This window comes from Lissotriton vulgaris, chromosome 10, assembly GCF_964263255.1.
Source record: "Lissotriton vulgaris chromosome 10, aLisVul1.2, whole genome shotgun sequence".
In the NCBI taxonomy this organism is placed as follows: domain Eukaryota; kingdom Metazoa; phylum Chordata; class Amphibia; order Caudata; family Salamandridae; genus Lissotriton; species Lissotriton vulgaris.
The window spans coordinates 655,451,424-655,477,053 of NC_141698.1; the positions used below are offsets into that span (position 1 = coordinate 655,451,424).

Sequence of the window (25,630 nt, forward strand, 5' to 3'; positions counted from 1 at the left end):
GTCCCCAAACAAAGTGGAGCTCTGCAGCGGAGTGTTCCCGGCACAGCGTTGCTGGAAATGAGCAGACAGCTAAGCTAAGAGACAAGCCACCACATCCTGCACAGCAGAGGGTGTCCTTCTCCTGCAGCGCTACCTCTCATGTATTTGCCGCATTATGCCTCCAGTTGTGCATCACTATCAGGGCACTAACAACCCTTTCAGACAGGCGCAAGTGTCCTCCAGACCAGCAGCCAAGCCCCGTCCGTCCAAACCAGAAAGAGATTGGGGTCAAACTCGCTGCCACATAGCAGCCATCTTACTTTTTCTACAACAACTCTTCCTTTGTTTGCGAATGTCACCCCAGCGCTTAATTTACGCAGCATTTTCTGAAATCCAACAGCCAGTATATTCTCTGCGATTTAGAAAAAAGACGAAAGTATGCTGGTAGTTAGATATGGCTACCATTTGTTTCATTGTTCCCGATTAGGCCTACTGGTCTAGTATTGTCGGTAGCAGAAGACTATACAGATGATCAAAAGTATGTTGCACAGTGAGACCACAAACTGGCATCTTGAATATAGCACGGTTATTTACAGCAATAGTGCACAGGACGTGCACTTTGCAGCTGCAGTTCCAGCTTCTTCCTCACAGCACGTAGGTATTGTCAAGGCGCTACAAATGTGTAATTAATCTATTTTAGTACAGTAATGCAGCCCACCATACTAAAATGCGTTAGTTTAGGCCTGATGCGTGGTACTTGGCAGGGCTGCAAAATGCATGAAACAAATGCAGCAGGAGATAAAACACATATAAGGAATGTTTTGTGGTTGGTTAAGGATAGGACACAGAAATGCATTTTTACAGATTCCATTGTGGTGCAATCTTGAAACAGACACCTCTCAGTGATGTAGCATTCACATTTGACAAGTGATTAGGAGGGGCACATTGTTGCATAACAAGGCCTGATGCGTGGTACTTGGCAGGGCTGCAAAATGCATGAAACAAATGCAGCAGGAGATAAAACACATATAAGGAATGTTTTGTGGTTGGTTAAGGATAGGACACAGAAATGCATTTTTACAGATTCCATTGTGGTGCAATCTTGAAACAGACACCTCTCAGTGATGTAGCATTCACATTTGACAAGTGATTAGGAGGGGCACATTGTTGCATAACAAGACCTTTAATAGAGAATATGCTTTTGAATACTGTATCCTTTTTATGTTTGTTGTATGTTGCAAACCTGCCTTAAGAACCTTCATGTGGGGCTATATGTGAATAAATACACTGTCTTTTCACTTCATTAAGCAAGTGTTTGAGTGATATTTGCACTGATAATTGGCGCTGCTCCCACACACGTGGTTGGGTTCTTGGCACACAAAGCCTTGGCTGCAGTGCACAGAGACCTTAATGCTGCACACAGAGGAAAAAAATTAGAGGGAACATTGGTCCCTAGTCTGACAAAGGGAAAATAGTACATGGAAGCGAGAGGAGTCTGTATAGGGTGCTATGGAAGTGTTTTCAATCTCTATTTTTGTTTGCTGGTATTAACCCCCTCCGTGCATCAAACGGCCCCTGCCTGTCCAACGTCACAGTGGGCGTGTACAGAGGACAGCTGGGGGTCGTCCGAACCCGCCTACTCAATAAATCTCCAGCACCACGGCAGAATTCGCGCCGCGGTCAAGGTGTCAAGACTACAGACATAAGATTAAATCCAAAACAAGGCTAATTAAACAACCAATATTCAATTCATTATCCAAAACGAGCATGGTAAATGGAACAAGGTCAACAAAGTGTTGCTATACTGTGCTAAACGTAAGGCAACATCGTCTGAATACCCTAATTTTATTTTTCACTCCTTTTCCGTTTTAGGAAGGCTCTTGAATTCACCAGGCTCATAAATATAGTCTTTCAAGGTTCACAAACATTAAATACTTAAATAAAAAGTAAAGAGACATATACCAAAAAGTAAGTAAACAGTACATTTTTGTTTATTCTAGTTTTAAGACTTTTCCCAAAAAGATCACGTTTTTCTAGCATCAATGTCTGTGGGCTCGTCTGATATTTAACGTTGTCCTTCCCTGCACACACTCCTGATGTTTAAGGAGAATATACTTAAGATCCACCTAGGTGTTAAGACATTCGAGTTCTTTCAAACATTAGGACAGCTTCCTTAAATTGATACTGAGAAATCACAATGATGCCCTAATAAGTGATATGTTTTCAAGGGAAACACACTTGCGTAACAGATTTCTGAATTTGTATTTCGGTACTGTGCAACGATAATGAAAGAGACCCTTTTTTTGAAACAGACACCATATCTCAAAAGGCTCAGATTGTTATGGTCCCATTCAGTAAAGACTTCTATGATTAAACCTTTAGGGAACAAGGACCCTCCTACTGGTTTACACGTGCGTTTCTTCTGCACCAGTAAGAACATCATCTTTGAGGACTGCCAAAAACATGTTTTCATTAATAACACTGCATATCAAAAACAAAGTCTTTAAAATTACAATGTAAAAAAATGCTAATTACTCAATACATCTTACATGAATGTAAGTGACAACAAATAGTTAAAAAAACACAACTTGACTACCGAACAACAAACACTAACGCTGGCCTAAAATCGGAATCTGGACTACTGTGCAAGACATTTCCCAGAATCCTTTGCTGCATAACGGCGTGACTTGCTACAGCAGTACCAGGCAACGGATTTTACGCCAGCAGATGTCAAAATCTGCTTTGACCCCTGAGTTTGCATTCGCCCACTATAAACTGCATATAATGTTCACAATTTTACCTCCGTGTTGCCGCCACGAATGAGCTGTTCATAAAAATAACATTGGTTATAACGCCACATGTAAAATCTAGTCCACGATACACCTTTCATTTGCCTTTTTCATGTTTCTCCTTTTTTATACAAATCTCAGGCTCATCGTTGTTCAGGGCCAGCGAAAGAAGCCTAGCTAGCTAACAGAAGTCTTAACTTCTGGTTCATTTTACCCCATCTTCCTTTTGTGCCATGACCTTTTGAACTCTGCACTATTAAGGGTATGAATTTCCACAAACCTCTTTGGTTCAAGGCTGGCTCCGCATGTGGTTTACGCGATCCTGAAAAGCTGCTGTTACGCGTAATATCCGTCAGTCCGCGATCATCTCTCAAACCATGCGAAAAGCATGCAGACTCATTTGGGGTTCCCAGATATCAACTCTCGAGAGCTCTTCCTGATGCGTTATTAAAAGGAACATGACATGGTCGAAAAGGACTTGTGATTGAAGTAAACGCAAGCGTAAATGATTGTTTTGGCTCAGATACCTTTCTCTTCTTCCTCATGTTTCGCGTCTAAACCGCGGCCACAAATGGGCCGTTTTTATGCACGAGGCTGTGAAGAAAGCTGCAAGGGAAGCAGGTGGACAGGGTGATGGAAAGGGACTCCAGCTCTTGAAGACCAAGTGTTTTAGTGACTGCACATTCCACAAGTGACATCTCTAGGATTTTCTTAATTGGACGCAGATTTAAAATAGAAAATATACTTTTTAGGAAAACAAACTCGATGATATTAGGCACCCACTGCCTATCGTTTTTCCTGCATATCTCTGTGTTCTTATAGATTGAAGATAAAGTTATCAGTGTGCTCATTAGAAAGGCAGGATGAGAAATCATTCCGGGACATAAAGGACAATAATTAATAAAGGGAACTACCACACCAGGTGGCTATTGGGGAAGGGGGGCTGTTTGTGTCATTTTATAATCAATCAGAGTTCAATTAAATATAAGTTGGACTTAACAAAACTAGCCATAAGTGCCTTTTGATCTGTCACTGAAACACTTAGTATTCAGGTGCTGAACTTCTCTTCCTTTAACTATGAAATAAGCACTCAAAAGTAAAGGCAACATTTTGTGTGGCAACGAACAATACGATCCCAGGTGAAACAGTAACACAACAATCACATTTCAAACGCCCAGAACATAAATGCTGGAGCCTTTTAAAACCAGTTCATAAAAGTGGAAAAAAATGATTTCAGCACACAGTCAAAAGTCTGGACAAATCCTCTGAGATCCAACTGGATTGACAAAAGGTTATGGAAAAGTCGACCACAAGGATCTTGTGCAAGAGTATAAAACGGTTGTAACAAGGTCTCAACTTCACTTGGAATGGACTATGGAAAGAATGAAACATTACATAAACCGAGTTCAACTTTGTTGGATGAAGAGGAGAGGAATGTCACTGAGTTGTGACCTGCAGCTAGCTGCAGATGTTTTTTGATTGTAGATTTCACAGTGCTTTCTGGTGCCCATTTGAAGAAGGTTTAGCTGCCTCCGACTCTCTGGAAGTGGCTGATAGATGCAGTTTGTCTAGACCTGCATAATAATTACAAATGGTTAGATGAATTTGAGGACACTTTGCACGAAGTTAACTCAGTTTATAACTGTATCAATAGCTTTGTCATTAAAGTTTCCATCTTAATCTGCAAATTGGTGTTATACAAAACAAAATCGATTTTAGGCAATGCTGTTGTTATTTCACCAGAGTATCAAAAGTCACATTACAAAAACTCTGACCATCCTTGTGACACTCAACAACTGACACTACATGCAACTGTTCGAAGTACTTTTACTCCTGCATCCCTCAACAGTGAGAATGGAGGCCACAGGAGGTGTGCATGGAAAGGAATTTTACAGGCCTGGCTAGAGACCGCTCTAGCGGGCTGACAATTTGTGTAATGAAGAAAAAAATAATATCCAGACGGGCATTCAGTCAACTCCAGGCAATTGCTGCTCTATTGGAGAGTCATTCACATTTGGACTAAAACCTCAGAACAGCAAAAGGAGTGGAGTTATGCGTAAGTCTCTCTCAACGACAAGCTTTGCCTGCAGTATCAGTCACATTTTACATCAGCCCATAGAACAGGATCTCAACAAATGGAGTCCCAGTCATGCATAGTGACGACATTTCTTCTGCTTGCGACAGCTTACTATTTAAATGGACAATAATTTTACAAATACCCACTAAGGAATGGAGGACTCTCTCTTAACTACTGATTGTGTCAGCGTTTGCTAATTAAATGTTTTTATTTTGCATAGCAAATTTTTCAGTTTTTTGAGAATGGAAAGATTTCTCGCTTCAGGAGGTCTATTATTAACTGAAATAAAAGTAAAGATGATACCGTGCAAATTTTCAAAAACAACTGTTTGTGCCAAAAATTTCAAAACAATTAGAAAAGGCTTTAAAACACAATTTTGTCTGTCTTGTCTGTAAGTTAAAGTAGTGCTTGAAGAATGATTGTAATGACATCCAAACCTTACTTGCTTGGTAGGTCAAAGCCTACCAGGCAGCGCAGCTGTTTGGTTTGCTAATGAGATCTTGGGGACATTCAGAAAGCTCCCCTGGGAATGCATTCAACCCGTTGTTTATCATTGGCTTTGTGGTTTGTAACTCACATTTGCTTGCTTTCTATTTACTGGCTCGATTTGTTTTAGGCTGTCCAGCTAGAGTTCGTCCCTTCCCTTGACCAAACCCTATTAACTATTTGTCCACCAGTACTCGATTTCTGTAAACAGGCCCTGACATCTTATTCTTATTTTGTCATATTTGCTGTGCATTCCAAGACAGAGGTCAAATGTCAGGCTCTCTCTTCCAGGGAGCTTGATATTTACTTTTCTTTCTCGGACTTCAAACTGAGAGGATTTATGCAGCAATCACACTGGCTCTGGGCACAACAAAATTGAAATATCTGTAAATGTATTTATTTATTATTTATTTCAGGATTTATATTGCGCATGGCTTCCCCAGCAACAGGGCTTCCCAGCGCATACAAGTACTGATAACTCAGTGCCGTAATTAAAGGAGAACCTTATGCCGGGAAAAGCCAGGTCTTAATCGCTTTGCAAAACATTAGAGGATTCTGAAATTCTCTGATGGAGACTGGGAGCAAATTCCATAATCTAGCTGCCAAGACTTTAAACGAGCGCCCACCCGCTCTAGATCTTGGAAAGCGTGGGGCACAAGCAAGCTTTTGATCCATTGAGCGCAAAACGCGCCTAGGTGAAAACACCGTTAGCAGGCCGGCCAAAACCGGTGGTGCTTGTTGGGTAATTATTTTGTGGGCCAAACACAGTGTTTTAAACTGTATCCTTTTCTCTACTGGCAACCAGTGTAACTTAAGTAAAGGCTTAGACACTGGACAGAATTTTGGCAACGTCAGCAGATGGCGGGCAGCTTCATTTTGTACTCTTTGAAGCCATTGCACACTAGATTTGTTGGCTCCCAGGAATAAGCTGTTTCCATAATCCAGCCTGGACAGAATTGTGGCCTGAACAATGATTTGGCGGATTATAGGCTCAAAGAAGCCCAGTAGAGGTTTTAGTCCTCGCAGGAGTCCAAAGCAAGTCCCTGCGACTGATTTAGATTGGGTGTCAAACGATAATCGACTGTCAATCCACACTCCCAGGTCCTTTACTGCCTCTTTAGGTACCGGGGCCGGTTTAAGCCTATCTGGCCACCACTTCCCTGACCACAGATCAATGTCCTTTCCTACCACTAGAATCTCTGACTTGCTAGTGTTTAGCTGTAAGCAATTCCGGGCCATCCAATCCGCAATCACCAACAAGTCCTCCTTGAATTTAATAAGATTTCTTTTACAATTCTTGGAGAAGGCGATCCCTAATTGAGTGTCGTCGGCGTATGACACCAATGACAGCCCTCTGTGTTTAGCTACAATTGCTAAACGTTGTACATAGACATTAAACAGCATAGGGCTCAAAATAGAGCCTTGTGGCACCCCGTGCTGCAGAACATATTCTCGGGAATGGTAGGGTGGGACCAGGAATGATCTATCTGACACCATTCCAATGCCAGCCCCCTAATCCCAATCTGCAGCAGCCGGTTTAGCAGTATCTCGTGGGAAACAGTGTCAAAGGCGGCACTTAAATCAAGAAGAATTAAGGTCGCAGAGTTTCCATCATCGAGGCTCATGCGGAGTTCCTCTGTTACTGCCAACAAAGCATACTCGGTGCTGTGACGGGCTCTGAAGCCATTTTGAGAGGAATCCAACATTTTGTTACATTCAATAAACTCTGAGAAAACAGAGTTGATATAGGATTCCACTACTTTAGCCAGAAAAGGTAACCGCAAGATTGGGCAGTAATTGCCCGGCTCAGAAGGCTCCAAGGATGGCTTTTTCAAAAGAGGTGTTACTTTTGCATACATCCACGCAGCAGGTAAGGAAGCTAAGGACAGGGATAGATTGATTAATTCCCTGCCTAATGGTGCAGTAAGAGTATGGAACTGACGAAATTGATCAGGGTTCAGCAAATCAGCTGGAGAGTCTGATTTAACTTTCTGACAGAGCGACTCATATTCAGTGCCAGATAGTAGGGGGAACGTGGACAATATGCTTTCCCCACTGACAACACTGTCCCTCTGTCCAGGTCATAATTGACTTCTGCAGCTACCAAAGGGAGAGTATTGTAAATCATGTCTACCTTATCCATACAATACCTGGCCAGTTTATCACACTGATCGTTTTAGATCTTGGTGGAGTCAGACTTCACATTCTGACTTTTCATGGTATTAAGCATGTAAAAATTGTTTTGGGGGGATTGTAACTCTCTGAAATTTTCCCTGCAATGAACTTTGCTCTAGTTCTCCGAAACAGCTAGTGATACACCTTGATTGCGGAGCGATATTTATTTTTTGCTTCAGCATCATAGGTGCGTCTCCAAGCTCGTTCAAGCTGTTTGCTTAAATGAAATGTCAAGATATTTCAGAATAAGGACAGCCCAAATGAAGCACATCTTTTGGTAATTCTGAAGTGTGGCGGAAACAAATATTTTAAAACGATCAAAACAAATCAGTACACTAGGTGATGGCAAACTGTAGGGCTGTGCAAATGTATTGGTGATTTCAATTGAGGAGGTGTTGTATGTAATGGAAGGGTGCTACCACATTATTCATATTCCACTGTACGCTATTCCACTCTACTCTGTACAACTCCATGCTACTTAACTCCACTCTACACCACTGGACTTTACACTATGCCATTGCACTCTTCGTCACTGCACTCAATACTACATGCTACACCACTTCACTCTATGCCTCTCTTCTCTGCACCACTCTACTCTATGCCAGTGCACTCTATGTCCCTCTACCCTACTCCACTGCACTCTTTGCCACTGCACACTACGCCACTCCGCACCACTACACTCTACGCCACTATACTGCACACCACTGCACTCTTTGCCACTCTACTCTGCACCACTGCACTCTACTATGCACCACTCTAATCTACGCCACTGCATTCTAGAAAACTGCACTCTACACCACTCTACCCTGCAACACTCTACACCAATGCACTCTACACCAGTACACTCTATGCAACTCTACTGCAACCCATTCTATGCCATCGCACTCTACTGTGCTCAACTGCACTCTACATTCCTGAACTCTACGTCACTTTACTCTGCACTTCTGCATTCTTTGCCAGTGCACACTAAGTCACTCTACATCCCTCCACTCTATGCCACTGTACTCTGCACCACTGCACTTCTTCACTCTACTATGCAACACTCTAATTTAGGCTACTACATTCTGCGAAGCAGCATTGTACACTGCTGAATTCTATGCCGCTGCACTCTACTCCACTGCACTCTATGCCACTTTACTCCTCAACACTTTATGCCAATGAACTCTACACCAGTCCACTGTACGCCACGCAACTCTACTCTATGCCACTCCAATACACGACACTCCTCTCTATGACACTCTACTCCACTATTCGCCATCACACTCTACGACACTCCATTACACTCTTATACACCACTAACCTTTAGCCATGCCAATATAGAAAATGGCTGAATCAAACTGGCAAAGCCAATAGCTCTTGCATAGGCGAGACCTATTGACTTTATCAGTGCTTGCTTTTTCTAGTTACTGTTCGCATATTCTTGTTACTCTGAATAGCAAATTCCTTTGACTGTTTAAACCGGATTAATTATTAATCCAATCAGAGACTTTCTGTCAAAGGGGCCAACATGATTAGGATCAGACAAACTGTGTGAGTGTTCATTATATCAAGCCACTAGCTTCCCAGGCAGCTACTTTTGTGTAAGGTGCAGTGCATACTTCAGAGGGACAGGTATAGCAGAGCGAGTTCCACGAATCATTTAATTTCTAAAACAATAACGATGCTGCATTTAATGAGGTGCTTTATACACAAAAATAATGAAACCAAGCACTAATTAGTCTAACTGCACAGTTATGTACTTAAGAATGGACTAAAGGGAATATTTGATGAAGATACACTTCACTATGGTAAAGCAGGACATTTCAACTGAATCAGTATACAGGAACAAGTTACTAACCTTCGGTAACAATGTATCTGTAAGAGACAAATGTTAGAGATAGATTCCTTACCTTAGAATTACCCATAGGCGACAGACTGGATGTGGAGAATTTTTTCTTAGTAGTACCCCGAGCGCGTTGGTAGGTGGCGTTGGTCTACTCCACGTCCATCATCGGCGTTGTGGTCGCCGGTACGATGTTGCGGTGTCTACGTAGACGCCACTACTGCACACTGACGTTAGTTCTGACACAACTTTCCACGCCAGAAGCACAGAGTCATGCAAGACACTGACCACTGGTGTGACAACTAGAGCCCTGCAAGGGAGTCCCTATCCCTAGAAGTCAGTTCGCAGAGCGGGGAGGATAGGAGGGGCAGTAAGGAATCTATAACTAACAAATGTCTCTTACAGATATATCGTTACAAAAGGTAAATAACCTGTTCATCTGAAAGAGACTGTTAGTTATAGATTCCTGACCTTAGAATAGATACCCCAGCAATACCAACCCCGGAAGAGGGTGGGCGAACTAAGTTCATACCAGAAAGTCCTGGAGGACTGAACGGGCAAAATAGCCATCTCTCCGGACTTGGCTGTCCAGGCAGTAATGTCTGGTGAATGTGTGCAAGGCTGCTCACGTGGCTGCCTGACAGATATCAAGAAGTGAGGCTGCACGTACCAAAGCAGTAGTTGCTGCCGTAGCTCTAGTGGAGTAAGCACGCAGCCCCACTGGCGGTTCCTTTTTACTAAAGCGTAACAAATTTTGATACAAAGGACAATCCATCGAGAGATGGTACGCTTCTCAATGGCTCGACCTTTCTTGGCACTAACATAGCCAATGAAGAGTTAATCACCCACCCAGTAATCAATTGAGCGGTGAAGGTAGAAGGACAGCGCATGCTTAATGTCCAGACAGTGAAGTCTCTCGTCCTCTTTGGAAGGGTTTGGAGGTGGGAAGAAGGTAGGCAAAGTGATAGTTTGTCCTATGTGAAAAGGTGTAACCACTTTAGGAAGAAACAAGGGCATCGTCCTAAGCACCACTTTGTCCAGGTGCATAGAGAAGAAAGGGGGCTTGGAAGAGAGAGCTTGCATCTCAATCACCCTGCGAGTAGAGGTGATGACAACAAAGAAGACAGTCTTCAGAGTTAGGAGCCTGAGAAGACAGTTGTGAAGAGGCTCAAAGGCAGCACACATAAGGTAAGTTAAGACGAGGTTCAAGTCCCACTGGATCATTATGAAAGGAGATGGAGAAAAGAGATGAATAATGTCCTTAACAAATCTTTGTACAATAGGGGATTTGAATAAGGAAGGCTGATCTGGCAGCTGAAGGAAAGCAGAAATAGCTGCAAAATAACCTTTAACAGTGCCCAGAGCAAAGCCCTGCTGGGCCAAAGAAAGTATACATTTAGGAGAACCTCCAAAAGAGGGGCATAAAGGGGATCCACAGCCATTGCTGTGCACCATGCCACAAACTTGTTCCATCTAAAGGCGTATTCAGTTGTAGTGAAGGGACGCCTGGCTGTCAAAAGAACATCACAGACTTTGGGCGGAAGGTCAAAAGCTGTCAACTGTCGCCACTCAATCTCTACGCAAGGAGGTGGAGGCTGGACAGGTTCGAGTGCTTGCTGCTGCGACATAAGATCCTCCCGAAGAGGCTCGGAGGATCGATGGCCATGCTCAGAAGCTCAGGGTACCATACTCTTCATGGCCAGTCCGGGGCCACAAGAATAACTTGGGCCAATTGTGCTTGATATTATTCAGCACTCTGGGTAGAAGGCCGTAACTCCTCTTGTGACGAAAAGGGTCTGGGGAAGTGTCCAAACCACTGGCGTCACCCAGTTCCTCCCTCCAGTCTGGTTCTTCCAACTGGTCAGATAAAGGTTCCAGTGACCCCTCCCAGTCCTCAACACCACCTTCTGGTTGATGGGGAAAACCAGGGATGAACAGGGGAACAAAAGTACCCTCCAGCATCTGATCCAACGTTGGTCCGGCTCAGGGTCCATCATGGGGGTGAGGATGGGGATGGCGTCAATCGGGGGCACGGTCGGCGCCATCGTTGTCGGCCCCCGGATCATCGCCAGGGAAGGTTGAGTAAGATCGACTGCCGTCAATCTGGATCCAGGCCTGGATTCACGGGGGCCCTCCGGCACCAGAGGTGCGGGTGGAGTCTGGCTGCCCCTAAATGAGGAGGAGGGCCTTGTAGTACTTACTGAGTTGGCAGGGGATGCCCCGGATCCCAGAAATGGGGGGGGGGGGGGAGCATTGTGTCATCCCTGAAGGAGGCACCGGAGACAGAGCCTTAGAGTGACGACGCACCAGGGTCGCATCATCCGAGCAATGGGGAGAAGGCAAAGAGCGCCGGTGGTTCTTCCCCTTCTTCTTTTGCTCTCACTTACCCAAAGACTTCAAGGACTTGGAGTGTGAAGAGGTGTGGGGGCTCCTTCCCCTCGAACAAGACCGGGAGCAATACGGAGCCAACCGCTGGGCCTCCAAGAGCTTTAGGGGCCGCCCCAGCAAAGACTTTGGGTTCATGGTCCGGCAGTCGGAGTACGACTTTGGGTCGTGGCCGTGCTTCAAACACCAATGGCACATGAGGTGCGGGTCCATCACAGACATCAGTCTGTGACAGGCCTCGCAAGGCTTGAAGCCGGTTCACCGATGGGACATCCGTCATGCACCTGGAGTTGAAGGCTGAAAAAAGAAGTTGACAAAATGTCAAAAAGGTTTAGTCAAAAAGTGACTTCATCTGCACTAGGCTGGCACGAAAAAAGAAAGAACTGTCATTAGCGCGCAGTGGCGGCATCTAAGTAGATACCGCAACATCAGCCCGACGACCACGAAGCAGATGACGGACGTGGAGTTAACCGATGCCACCTACCGATAAGCAGACGTACTGCTAAGAAAAAATTCTCCAGATCCAGTCTGACACCTGGGGGTAATTAGAAGGTAAGAAATCTATAAGTAACAGTCTCTTTCAGACTGTACACAATGTATACAACCACCCCACAGAACTTTTAGATGTTGTGTAGAAATGCAAAAATGTTGTGGTCTATTTTGCAAATATTGCAAACTTCCAGACGTTAACCTTATGATGAACAACCATATCTTGCTTTTTCAGTATGAATCGGGATGAGGAACTAGAACATTAAATGTTGTGGGTGGTCTTTTTGGGCCCATAAGTCAGGAGGATGCAGGCAGACAATAGTCTGGTTGAGCAGGAGATTTTATTAAAATATCATCAATATAGCATATAAGTCTGGTACATAACACAGAACGGTGTATCCTTTTACCTCACGCTTTTGCCGCTTCTCGAGCTCGCTTTCCCAAAAAGACTTCTTTGAATTGACTTCTTGAAATTTAAAATGTTTCCTACTTTGTGTATGATGTACAGTGCAGCACACGTACAAAGTGGGAAAAGAGAAATAAATACATTTCTCCTTGATAGCACCTTTTTCAAAAGGGTGTTATTATTTGATGCAAAACTCGTTTGTTTTTGTTTTTAATACATATGGTTGTGCTTCAAAAACCATGGGTGGTTGCACGGGAAAGCCTATACACCACTCAAGAAATGCCTCTCTGATGCCACGTAATGCACAAGTTACTTACCTTCGGTAACAATATATCTGTAAGAAACAGTAGTTAGTGTTGGATTCCTTACCTTAGAATATCCCCAGGTGTCAGACTGGATCCGGAAAGTTTTGTGTAGCAGTACCACTGCGCGTCGGTAGGCGTCGTATGCGGCTCCGCGTCCGTCGACTGCGTCGGTGGCGCCGGGATGACGTCGGAGTACTTAGACGCCGCCCTCGCGCGCGGACGTCAGTTCTTGTACAGAGCGTTCCGCGCCAGGAACGCGGAGCCTTGCCAGAGACCGACACTGGTGCCATAAAACTAGGGCCCTCAAAGGGAATACCTTAACACTAGATGTCGGTTCGCAGAACGGGGAGGATTGGTGGGGTGGTAAGGAATCACTAACTACAGTTTCTTACAGATATATCGTTACCGAAGGTAAGTAACTTGTGCATCTGAAAGAAACAGGTTAGTGTTAGATTGCTTAAAAAAGGAATTTGTGCAACATTCCGTCCATCATCTTTTGTGTTTTGCTGTTCACCCTATGTAGGAAGGGTATGCCCAGATGACAAGCTATCCTGGCTAAAGACGGCTGATAGCCAGAAACCGGTCCTAGGATGCTTGATTCCGGTCCAGGGAAGACATGGCTTGGCAGTTCGGGCTGGACTGTTCCCATGAGGCACAGGGTCAAGACTGATTTGCATATGGCCATGTCTGAACTGGGGTGGCTTGGTGAGCAAAATAACGATGGATTAAACCCAGATCTGTGACTGGGGGTGAATGTGTTTGCCATTGTGCAACATTCCGTCCATCATCTTGTGTGTTTTAGTGTTAGATTCCTTACCTTGGAATAGATACCCCAGCAATACCAACCCCGGTGGTGGGTCTGCGAACCAAGATCACACCAGAAAGTCCTGGAGAACGGAACAGCCAAAAAAGCCATCTCTCCGGACTTGGCTGTCCAGGCTGTAGTGTCTAGCAAACGTAGCTGCCTGACAGATGTCCTGCAAGGGGAGTCCCCGACCCAGGGCAGTAGTAGCCGCTGTGGCCCGAGTGGAATGGGCCCTCAGCCCAACAGGGGGCTCCTTTTTAGCCAAGGAGTAACAGACCTTGATGCACAACACGACCCACAGAGAGATGGTTCGTTTGTGCACCACCCGTCCCTTCTTCGCGCCCACGTAGCCAACAAAGAGCTGGTCGTCCACCCGGAACTGGCGTGTGCGATCAAGGTAGAATGGGAGCGCACGCTTTGGGTCCAGACGGTGGAGCCTCTCTTCCTCTTTCGAGGGATGCGGAGGCGGAAAGAAGGTGGGCAAGGTGATGGACTGCCCGATGTGAAAGGCTGTAACCACCTTGGGCAGGAAAGAAGGACGCATTCTTAAAACAACTTTGTCCGGATGTAAGGAAAGGAGGCTTAGAAAATAGAGCCTGAAGCTCACTCTCCCTCCTGGCAGAGGTGATGGAAACCAGGAATGCAGTCTTAAGGTTTAGAAGACGAAGAGGGCAATTGTGAAGTGGCTCAAAAGGCGCGCACATCAGATAGGTTAGAACAAGGTTCAAGTCCCACTGAGGCATCACGAAAGGAACAGGAGAAAACATGTGCATGGCTGATCATGAAGCCTCAAGAAGGCAGAAATGGCAGAGAGGTAGCCCTTAAGAATGCCCAGAGCAGAGCCCTGCTGGGCAAGAGAAAGAAGGAAGAGGAGAACCTCTGAAAGGGGGGCAGAGAGAGGATCCACAGCTTTTGCTGTGCACAATGCCACAAATTTGTTCCACCTGCAGGCGTATACCGATTTTGTGGAGGGACGCCTGGCTGCCAGAATCACACCACAGACTTCAGGAGGCAAGTCAAACGGCCTCAACTGCCGCCGCTCACTCTCCACGCATGGAGGTAGAGGCTGGACAGGTTCGGGTGGTGGACTGTCCCCTGCTGCTGCGACAGAAGGTCCTCCTGAAGAGGCAGACGAATTGGCGGCTCGACTGGCATGCTGAGTAGCTGGGGATACCAGTACCTTCGTGACCAGTCCGGAGCCACAAGGATGACTTGGGCCCGGTCACACCTGATCTTCTTCAGCACTCTGGGCAGAAGTGGTATAGGCGGAAAGGCGTACAGCAGACCACAGCTCCACTCGCAACGAAAAGCGTCTCAGAGCGAGTGCCGCCTTGGAATTACCAACGCGCAGAACTGATGACATCGCGCATTCTTCTTGGTGGTGAATAGATCTAACCAAGGCTATCCCCACTGCTGAAAGAGACCTCACGCTACGTCCGTGTTCAGACGCCATTGGTGATCCATCATGCACCGGCGGCTGAGTTTGTCCGACCTGGAGTTCAGAGAATCTGCCAGGTGTTGAACCACCAGGATGACGCCCTGGCGTTCCAGCCATTGCCAGAGGAGCAGAGGATCCTGACAAAGAGTCCACGACCCCACCCCGCCCTGTTTGTTGGAGTACCACATGGCGGTGGTGTTGTCCGTGAACACCTGCACTACACTCCCCTGATCAGAGGGGAGGAATGCCTTCAGTGCAAGTCGGATCGGCCGCAGCGCCAGAAGGTTGATATGGAGCCGGGACTCCGCCGGAGACCTGAGGCCTCTGATCTCCGCCTCTCCCATGTGGGCCCCCCCCTACAGCCCAGGAGTGATGCATCCGTCACAACTATGGGGTAGGGAGAGGGATCTGCCGCTGACCCAATCGCGGTTCGTGAGCCACCACTGCAACCGTCTTACAGTGCCCTCCGAGATCAAGACATGGTCGGACAAGTTGCCCTGATTCTGGGCCCACTGAAACTTCAAGTCCCACTGCAGAGCCCGCATCCGCCACCTGGCGTGATGCACCAGAAGGATGCAGTAGGCCATCAGCCCCAGAAGCCACAGCGTCAACCTGACCGAGACATGGGATAAAGGCTGAAAGATCGGAATCAGAGCCTGAATAGCCCGAACCCGCTGTTCGGGAGGATAAACCCGAAACTGCGCCGAGTCCAGAATTGGTCCAATGAAGAGGAGCTTCTGAGAGGGGCACAGGTGTGACTTCGGCACATTGATGGAGAACCTCAGCAGGTGCAGGAGGTCGGCCGTAGTCTGGAGATGGCTGACGACTGTCTGGGGCGAGCCCGCCTTTAACAGCCAGTCGTCGAGATAGGGGAAGACTGAAACCCCCAATCTGCGCAGATGAGTTGCGGCCACCGCCATCACATTCGTGAACACCCGAGGGGCGCACCGTAAACTGAAAGTGCTTGTGGCCTACTGTGAACCGCAGGTAACGCGGTGGGCCAGCAGGACGTTGATATGGAAATATGCGTCCTGCAAGTCCAACGCTACCATCCAGTCTCCAGTGTCTAGGGCAGCTAGGACCTGAGCTAAGGTCAGCATCTTGAACTCCTCCTTCCGGAGGAAGCCGTTGACGCTCCGGAGGTCCAAGATAGGGCGTTGGCCTCCTTTGCCCTTCTTGGGTACCAGAAAGTAGTGGGAGTAGCGACCACGTCCTCCTTCTGGCCCAGGAATGCGCTCGATGGCCCCCTTGGCCAAGAGGGCCGTAACTTCCTCCTGCAGAAGTTGCAAGTGATCCCCTGACATGTGGTGGTACTGCGGTGGCATGGCTGGAGGGGTCGCCTCGAAGGGGAGGGAGTAGCCCCTTCGGACGATTTGCACCAACCTGTCCGATGTGATGGTGCGCCAGTGGAGCAGGTGATGGCGAACCCTGCCCCCCACTGGCATCGAGTGGGCCTGAAAGCACGGACTAGGAGGGCTTTGAGGCGGATGCTGCGGGGTGGATGTGGACTGGCCTTGTCGTTGTCCCCTGGCACCGCGGTTCCCACGTCTGCCGCCGCGCTGAGGTTGGTTTTGCTGCCTGTGGTTGGCAGGACGTGAAGAGGCCCCCTTCCTTAGCCACGAAAGGCAGAAGGTTGCTGGCGCTGGCCCGACAAGCCCAAGGACTTGGCCGTAGCCCTGGAGTCCTTGAAACGCTTAAGCGCACTGTCTGCCTTGTCGCCAAAAAGGCGACGGCCATCCAACGGCATGTCCATGAGCGTGGCCTGGACATCAGCTGAAAAGTTGGCGGACCGGAGCCAGACGTGGCGACGAACCGCCACTGTCGTGGAAATTGCTCTACCTCGCGAGTCAGTGGTATCCAATCCACATCGTATGGAGTAACGCGCTGTATCCCGCTGTTCCGCAAGGGCTTGAGCGAGCTTTGCCAGGGCCTCCACCGGGCACTGCGACAGCATGTCCGCAACCGTATCCCACAGAGAGTGGGTGTAACGGCCCAAAAGGCAAGCAGTATTAAATGGCCGCAGCCCCAAACTGAGTGAGGAGAACAGCTTCTTACCAAACTGGTCATATCTTTTGGATTCCCGATCTTGCGGGGTAGTCGGGAATGCGGTCTGGGAATTATAGGCCTGGATAACTAGACTCTCAGGGGTGGGGCGTCGGGCCACGTTTCGATCTACAGGAAGGCCTGTAGCAGGCTTGGACCAGGTGCCCAGCAGAACGTCCGAGAGTGCTTCATTAAACGGCAGGAGAAGCTCCAAGGAGCTTGCCTGTGGTTTGAGCACCTCAGTGAGGAGGTTAGTCCTCACGGCCGCGACGGGGAGCTCAAGAGCCAAGGCCTTGGCCGCCCTTGTCAACACCACACTGTAAGCAGCCCCCTCCTCCGTAGCCACGGTAGGAGGGGAGACAAATCCAGTGTCGGGCGAAGTGTCCAGTGCACTGACCTCCCCTAGCTCAACTGCCCAGTCCTGATCCAACTGGAACTCCTGTGCCAGAGGGTCCTCAAACCCCTCCCAGTCCTCCCCGACATCCATCTCCTGATAGTCAGGGTAAAATGATTGAGTCGTAGATGAATTGCTCATCCCTCTGCGTCGAAGCTGGCGCCGGTCTGATGCCGGATCCGGGGCCGACTTCGTCCAGAGACGTTGTCAGGGGTGAAACCCTTGGTGACGGCGCCGGCGGAGGGGTCGTGAGGTCGACCGGCGGAGGGGTCCTGAGGTCGACCGGCGTCGTCACGGATCCAGGCCTGGATCCTGAGGGGTCCTGCGGTGTCGGGACCGGAGTCGTCGAAGGCGTTGGTGGAAAGAAAAAAAAAAGAAGCACCCGACGGCGCCAGGGCCGGAGCTGCTGGCCCGCTTGGGCTTCCAGACGGATCCGCGGGGCCCCGAAGGCACCTCAGCGGGATCCGGCGGAGGGAAGCGTGACCTCATGGCCGTGAGGAAGGCGGTGATCTCCTCCGGCGTCGCGTGCAGCCCAGGGACCAGCGTGTATGGAGCTGGACGCAGCGCTTGCTGCTCTGGCGGAGTCGCCCAAACGCCCCGCCTCGTTGCGCGAGCTTCGGGGGGAGTTATTAAAGCGATGTCGCCTCTTCGACTTCTTGTGCCTCGACTTACCTGAGAACTTTGAACTCTACGAGTGGTGTCGACTGGCTGAGCTGTGATGACTGCGGCCCCGCGACCTGTCCCTCGACCTACTCCTGGACCGGGACCTCGAGCGGCACGGGCCGACGGCCAGATCTCGAGTCGCTTACGGGACCGCTCCCGCCTAGCTTTAGACGTCAAGGCCGGCAGTCGGGGCACACCTTGTCATCATGTTCGGCCCGAGGCAATAAAGGCACCGACGGTGGGGGTCGGTAACCGACATCAGTCGGCTACAGTCGTCACAGGGATTGAACCTGGGCATCCCTACCGGCACCGGAGTCGATAAACGACTCGATAAGATCCAACATAGATCAAAAAAAGTTAGTAAAAAAGTGACTAAGGAGTACTGCTTTTCCCGGATCTGCGCTTGCTGGCACGGAAAAAAGAAGAACTGACGTCAGCGCGCGAGGGCGGCGTCTAAGTACTCCGACGACATCATCCTGGCGCCAACGACTAACGCGGAGCCGCAGACTATGCCTACCGACGTGCAGGGGTAGTGCTACGCAAAACTTTCCAGATCCAGTCTGACGCCTGGGGATATTCTAAGGTAAGGAATCTAACACTCACCTGTTTCTTTTAGATGCAAAGTATCACTAGGTACTGCTTTTCGCTACTTTCAAGTGAATTCAAATTGGAAAAAAATTATTTTTTGTCCATTAGCGTCACATTTGTGACGCAAACACAGCAAACAATCTAAGTAAATATACACCTTTGGGTCCTAAAATACCAGGCAAAGACACTTTGAAAACCTTTTAGAACATTTACAGTATGAAATGAGTGAGACAAACTCACAATGCTTACCTAGTGCCTTGAAAAGCTCTTCTCGCACAGCTGAGGTAAACGTACGAACAAGACACAGTGTTGTCATGATAGCAAAAAGCAAATTATATGACAAAACTATGTAAAAATTTCCCAGCCAATTGAATCTCCCAAAATCTCCCAAGAGATCAAATCGAGTAATTCCTGGAAAAGTGAATTGTAAAATGGAAACAGGCATTAAACATTATAGGTTATTTTTTTAAGACAGCATATATAAACTTGCAATTTAAGGGACAAAACTAATTTACATATGTTCTGGGAAAAAAAGTGAGCAGTGATACAATTGTGTAAATAAATAAATATTTAAACCACACAAATGCTTAAACTTGACACAATCCTAACTAAGCATGAAGACGTGCTGTTTATGTTGTCACTAGGGCAGATTTTCAGCTTTAACACACAACTTCCATTCACTGGAGTAAAGACGTCAGAAGGTGGAAGAGATTCAGTGACTCAGAGTCTTGCAATATCACTGGTCAATTGGAAATCATAAAACTGGCAAGTAGAAATAAAGCTTACCAAAAGATCACACCAGTTTTTGTTGAAAGACGTGTTTCTCAAAGTCTGAATTAAGTGGACTAAACTCGAAATCTAAAACCCCAGAGATGTCTTCAGTTGGGAGTGGAGAGGTGCTGGGACTGGGGAATAATTAGCACCGAAACCTGCCATGCCTTTTTGCTTAGGTTGGGCTCATGTAGCAATAACTTGCACTATTCACACACAAATGTATTCTTCGTTCTGTTGCACAGCCAGATAAGTTACTTACCTTCGGTAACACCTTATCTGGTAGACACATGATCTAGCCGCAGATTCCTTACCATTGAACTTCAAGGAGTTAGGATGGATCTGCAAGATTTTTGATAGCAGTACTCCTGCGCGCTGATACGCAACGTTGGTCGACTCCGAGTGACGTTGTAGGCATTGAGTTTGTGGCCGTCGTGACATCCCCGTCATTTAAATAGGCACCACCTCGGCATGCTGACGTCAGTACTTTTTACAGCTTTCCTTGCCAGAAGTGTGGATCCATGAAGTGACTGACCATGGTGTGCCAAATAAACTAGTGCCCTGATGGGGAAACAGCCGTGACACTATACCATCCGCAGTGTGGGGCGGATGGGTGGGTCTGTAACGAATCTGCTGCTAAATCATGTCTCTACCAGATAAGGTGCTAAGGAAGGAAAGTAACTTGTCCATCTGATAGAGACATCTAGCCGCAGATCCCTTACCTTTGAACAGATACCCAAGCAATACCATCCCCGGAAGAGGGTCTGCAGAAAGGTTTTTAGACCAAGAAGTCCTGCAATATACAGCCGCCAAAGAGGCCCTCCCTGCAGACAATAGAATCCAGGAGTAGTGTTTGGCAAATTTGTGCAGAGATGCCCACTTGGCAGATGTCAGACACCAGTTCACCACCGTGAAGAGCCATGGTGGCTGCTTTTGCCCTGGTAGAATGGGCCCTAAGGCCTTCAGGAGGTTGTTTCTTTACCAATACATAACATTTTTATGCAAAGGATGACCAAGCGTGAAAGGGTCCTCTTCTGAACTGCCCGCCCCTTCTTTGCTCCAATGTACCCTACAAAGAGTTGGTTGTCCATCCGAAACTCTTTAGTACTATCAAGGTAGAACGATGACTCTTTTTGGGTCCAGACGGCGGAGACTCTCTACTTCCTTGGAAGGATGCAGAGGTGCATAGAAAGTGGGCAGAGTAACAGATTGATACACATGGAAAGGTGTTACTACCTTTGGCAGAAAAGATGCCCTAGTGCGGAGCACTACTCTGTCCAGAAAGATGGTCAGGTAGGAGGCTGAGATGACAGTGTCTGTAGTTTGCTCACCTTCCTGGCAGAAGTTATCGTTACTAAAAAGGCTGTTTTGAAGGAGAGCAGCCGGAGGAGGCAATTGTGCAGAGGTTTAAATGGTGCTCAAATCAAAAAAGTAAGGACCAAATTAAGGTCCCACTCGGGCATAATAAAAGGCAAAGGGGGAAACATATGGCTAAGCCCCTTCAAAAATCTTTGTCCAAGAGGTGATTTGAAAAAGAGATGCTGACCCCGTAGCTGAAGAAAAGCAGACAGGGCCGAAAGGTATCCTTTTGGAGAACATCTGACAGTGAAGCAGGCAACGGGTCAACAGACCATTCTGTACAGTATTTACGAACTTTTTGCCATCAGCAGGCGTATACTGACTTTGTGGAGGGATGCCTGGCTGCTAGAATAACCTCACAGACTTCGGCAGGAAGGTCAAAAGCTGTCAACTGTCGCTGCTGAATCTCCACGCAAAGAGACGGAAAGTGGACAGGTTCGATTGGAGGACCCTCCCCTGCTGCTGCAACAGAAGATCCTCCCAAAGAGGCAGCCTGACTGGAGGATCGGGATGCTCATTTGGAGAAGCTTGGGATAACAGACTCTCCGTGCCCAGTCCAGAGCCACGAAGTTGACTTGGGCCTGGTCGCTCCTGATCTTGTTGAGCACTCTGGGCAGGAGTGGTATGGGCGGAAAGGCATATAGGAGGCCTGTGCACCACTTGTGATGAAAAGCAGCGAATAGCGAGAGCCGCCTTGGAAACTCCAGCGCCCAAAACTGTTGACATTGTGCATTCTCTTACAGGAGTCAAATAGATCTAACCAAGGCTCTCCCCAATGTTGAAAGATATCTTGCACCACCTCCAGATGGAGACGTCACTCGTCTGCCTCTGGCCCAATCGCTGTTTGTGAGCCACCACTGCAAGTTGTTCGCGGTTCCCTTCTATGTCTGGACTAGGTCAGTGATATTTCCCCAATGCTGTACCCATTGGAACTTCGGGTCCCACTGCAGAGCCGGCATGTGTCATCTGACAAGGTCCACTAGCAATATGCAGAAGGCCGTGCGGTCCAACAGCCTCAGAGTCATTCTCACTGAAACCCAGAATAGAGGCTGAATCATCGGTATATAGCCTGAATATCCTGGACTGGACACTGAGGGGGATAAGTCCGAAACTGCACAGTGTCCACAATTGCTCCAATGAAAGGGAGCGTCTGAGAGTGAGTCAGGTTTGAGTTCGGCATGTCTGATAGTGAACCCCCAGTAAATGCAGGAGGTTCACCGTAGTCTGGAGGTGGGAGATGACTGCTTGGTACGAGCCCCCCTTCAACAGACTGGGACCCCGGATCTCTGCAGATGGGCTGTGGCCACCGCCATCACCTTGGTGAACATCCAAGGAGCTCTGGTGATCCAAAGTGAAGCACGGTAAACTGAAAGTGCTTATGGCCACCGCAAACTGCAGATAGCGACGATGGGCTGGCAGAACAGGAATGTGGAAATAGGCGTCGTGCAGGTCCAGTGCAATCATCCAGTCTACCGGGTCTAGGGCAGAAAGGACATGAGTAAGGGTGAGCATCTTGAATTTCTCCTTTTTGAGGATGTAGTTGAGGGCCCTGAAGTCTAAGATAGGACTAGGATAGGACGAAGGTCTTGGTCCTTCTTTGGAACCAGAAAATAGGGGGAATAGAAGCCACAGCCTATTTCTGGTCGGGAACCCTCTCTATAGGTCCCTTGGCCAAGAGGGTCTTGACTTTCTCACAGGGTAAGACAAGGTGACCTGCAGTCAGCCGATCATAAGTTGGAGACATGGAGGGAGGAGTAGTCTCGAAGGGGAGGGAGTAGCCCCTTCGGACTATTTGTAGCACCCACCTGCCCTAGGTGATATTTCGCCAGTGGTGAAGGTGATGGCCTATCCTGCCACCTACTGGGTGTCTATGATCCAGAAGAATCGGACTAGGAAGGTTTTGCGGCAGAGGAGGGGGTTGTGACTTTACCCGACTTCTGGCCACCAGACCCACGGACTGAGATGAACCACGCCCACTGCCCTGCAGAGGTTGTTGGACTTGTGGGGTCCTCTGGCAGGAATAAGGTTGGCGTGGTGAAAGCCCCTTCCATAGTCAGAAAAGGGGCAAAAGGAAACAGGCCAGGATGAGGTGGAGGTGGAGAGGTCCAGGGACCTGGCCGTGGCCCGCAAGTACTTGAAGTGCTTAAGCGCTGCATCTGCCTGGTCTCCAAAGAGATGGGATGCATCAGAAGTCATGTCCATAAGATTAGCCTGGACATCCCCCGAAAAGCCTGCCGCCCTCAGCAAGGGGTGGTGCCTAAATGCCACCTTCAAAGAAATCGCTGTGCCTAGTGAGTCCGTAGTGTCTAAGCCACAGCGTATGGCAAACTTTGCTGCATCTCTCCCATCTAAAATAGCTTAGGAGAGGAGAGTACGATCCTAGTCCGAGACTCTGGGCAGCATTTGCACAACCGTATCCCATAGAAGATGGAAGTGAAGGCCCAAGAGGCATTCAGTGTTTACCGACTGCAATGCTAGGCTGGTGAAGAGAAGATCTCCTTACCGAAGCTCTTCAGCATTTTTGGATTCCCTGTCCGGAGATGCCGAAGAGAACGCACTGTGGGAACTGGATGCTTGGTACATTAAGATTTTAGGGGTGGGTTGAGAGGGAAGCTGAGTTGCTCAGTGCAGGGTGGTGGTGGGCAATGGTTCTATTCACAGGAGACCCTGTGCTGGGCTTGGACCAGGAGCCCAGTAGAAAATCTGTCAAGGTCTCGTTGAAAGGCAGCAAGGGTTCCAAAAAGGAGACACCAGGCTGCAGGACCTCCATCAGGACTTTAGTCTTGACTGCTACTGTAGGAAGCTTCAGGTCCAAGATCTTCGCAGCCCTATGCACCACCATTGGGAATTTAGCTCCCTCCTCCATAGCGAGGTTAGGGGGAGACAGCATGCCAGAATCTGGGGAGGTGTCCAGGCCACTGGCATCACCCAGGTCCTCATACCCGTCCAGGTCTTGATACCGTTGCACAATTTCTAAGGGATCCTGCTGCCCCTCCCAATCTTCATCATCCTTGCTAAACCTTCAGAATAGGGCAAGCTGAACGACATGGAGCAGTACGGCTAAGTCAGGGATGGTCTCGGCGTTTGTAGACACCAGACCAGCTATGTGTAGTCTGGAATGACGATGGGTGAGGCACAGTCGAAGGCAACGTGGAGGGCCTCAACATCAGACGCGGAAGGTCGCAGAGTAACGACAGGCATTGGTCCGGATCCAGGATCGGATCCGAGAGGAGGCCGTGTCACTGGTGCCAGAGCCGTCATTGCGAAACCCCTGGGATCTCCTTCAGTGGAACCTGCAGGGCCCGAAGGAGCACCAGCAGAGTCAGGCTGCCTAAATATGGCATCATACAATTATTTTAATTGGGAGGGGGTCACTCCTGGCCCGGGAAAGGGAGGGAAATGTGGAACCCATGGGATCTCCTTCAGATGAACCTGCAGGGCCCGAAGGCACGCCGGCAGGGTCAGACTGCCTAAATATGGTTTCATAAAATTATTTCAATTGGAAGGGTGTCACTCCCTGCCCCGGAAAGGGAGGGAAATGCGCAGTCGACCCAGACTTCCGCTCTGTGGAGTGGGGCCTATAACACAGAGGCTCCTCCATCCTGTAATGCGATAGATGGGGAGAAGTCAAAGCGCGCTTTGACTTCTTGTGTTTTTTATGGTGGTTCTTACCTGACCGCAATGACTTTGAGGAAAAAGACTTTGACCCCCCACAGAGTAGTGCTCAGACCTTCCTCTCCACCTGGAATGAGTTTGATGAGGTGACCTCCATGGCACCGGACCACAATCCGCTTTAGGGATAGCTCCCTCAAACCCTTCGGCGCCATGCCCAGTAATCGGAGCATGACTTTGGGTCGTGGTCGCGATCCATGTACCAGTGAAACACCAAATGGAGTCCGTGACCGACATTGTGTGGTGACAATCGACGCACGGCTTGTACCCAGAGGTCTTCTTACTAGACATACCTAGCACACCAAAAGGAGCCGACGAAAAGTTTTTTAAAAAGTCTGTCAAAAAGTGACAGGGGGTAGCTCTCTTCGACGGATCTGCACTGGCTGGGTGGCACCTATATAGACGTGGACGTCAAGACGACCCAGACACCTACGACATCACACGGACTCGACCAACGCCACCTATTAGAATGCAGGGGTACCGCTATCAAAAATCTTCTGGACCCAGCCTGATGCATGGTAGTTCAAAGGTAAGGAATCTGCGGCTAAAAGTCTTTATCAGATGATTAAAGGTTCCTGCAAATGTTACTAAATATTCACATATTATTTCTGAGCCACACTAGTTGTCTCTGTAACACCGCATTGACTTATAGCTCTGCTGTACACCATTCAAGCAATTTGCCACTTATATGGCCACTGAGAAGGATTGCTGGAGGACCTAAGATTATTTGCGGCAAGAATGTTCTTTGACTGACAATGTCTCATTTTTATCAGTGATAAGCCTTCTCTGCATTTGTAGATGAAATGGATATCAACTTCATTGATTTCATCCAACTCCATTGCGCCTTGAAAGCCTACTTTTTTGACTAGCCTGTTTCGCTTTGTTGAGTTTTTAAAAGTTTGTTTTCGTGCTAGATCATCAAACCTGTTTATATTCTGCTTATTTGTTTAATTATTTTTACAATGTTGTTTTTTGATTTTCTTG

At 48.1% G+C, this 25,630-nt stretch overlaps 1 protein-coding gene across 1 annotated transcript in view; it reads right to left on the bottom strand.

The window, feature by feature from the left end:
- Positions 1 to 1,948: 1,948 nt before the first annotated feature.
- The window catches only part of LMBR1 (limb development membrane protein 1), an 802,485-nt gene continuing 778,803 nt past the window's right edge, over positions 1,949 to 25,630 (bottom strand). The window contains exons 16-17 of the mRNA XM_086941490.1: positions 19,094 to 19,255; positions 1,949 to 4,342 (exon numbers count right to left, since the gene is read on the bottom strand). Coding sequence (XP_086797616.1) covers positions 4,257 to 4,342; positions 19,094 to 19,255 — 248 coding nt within the window. The 3' untranslated portion in view covers positions 1,949 to 4,256. The remainder of the gene's footprint in view (positions 4,343 to 19,093; positions 19,256 to 25,630) is intronic.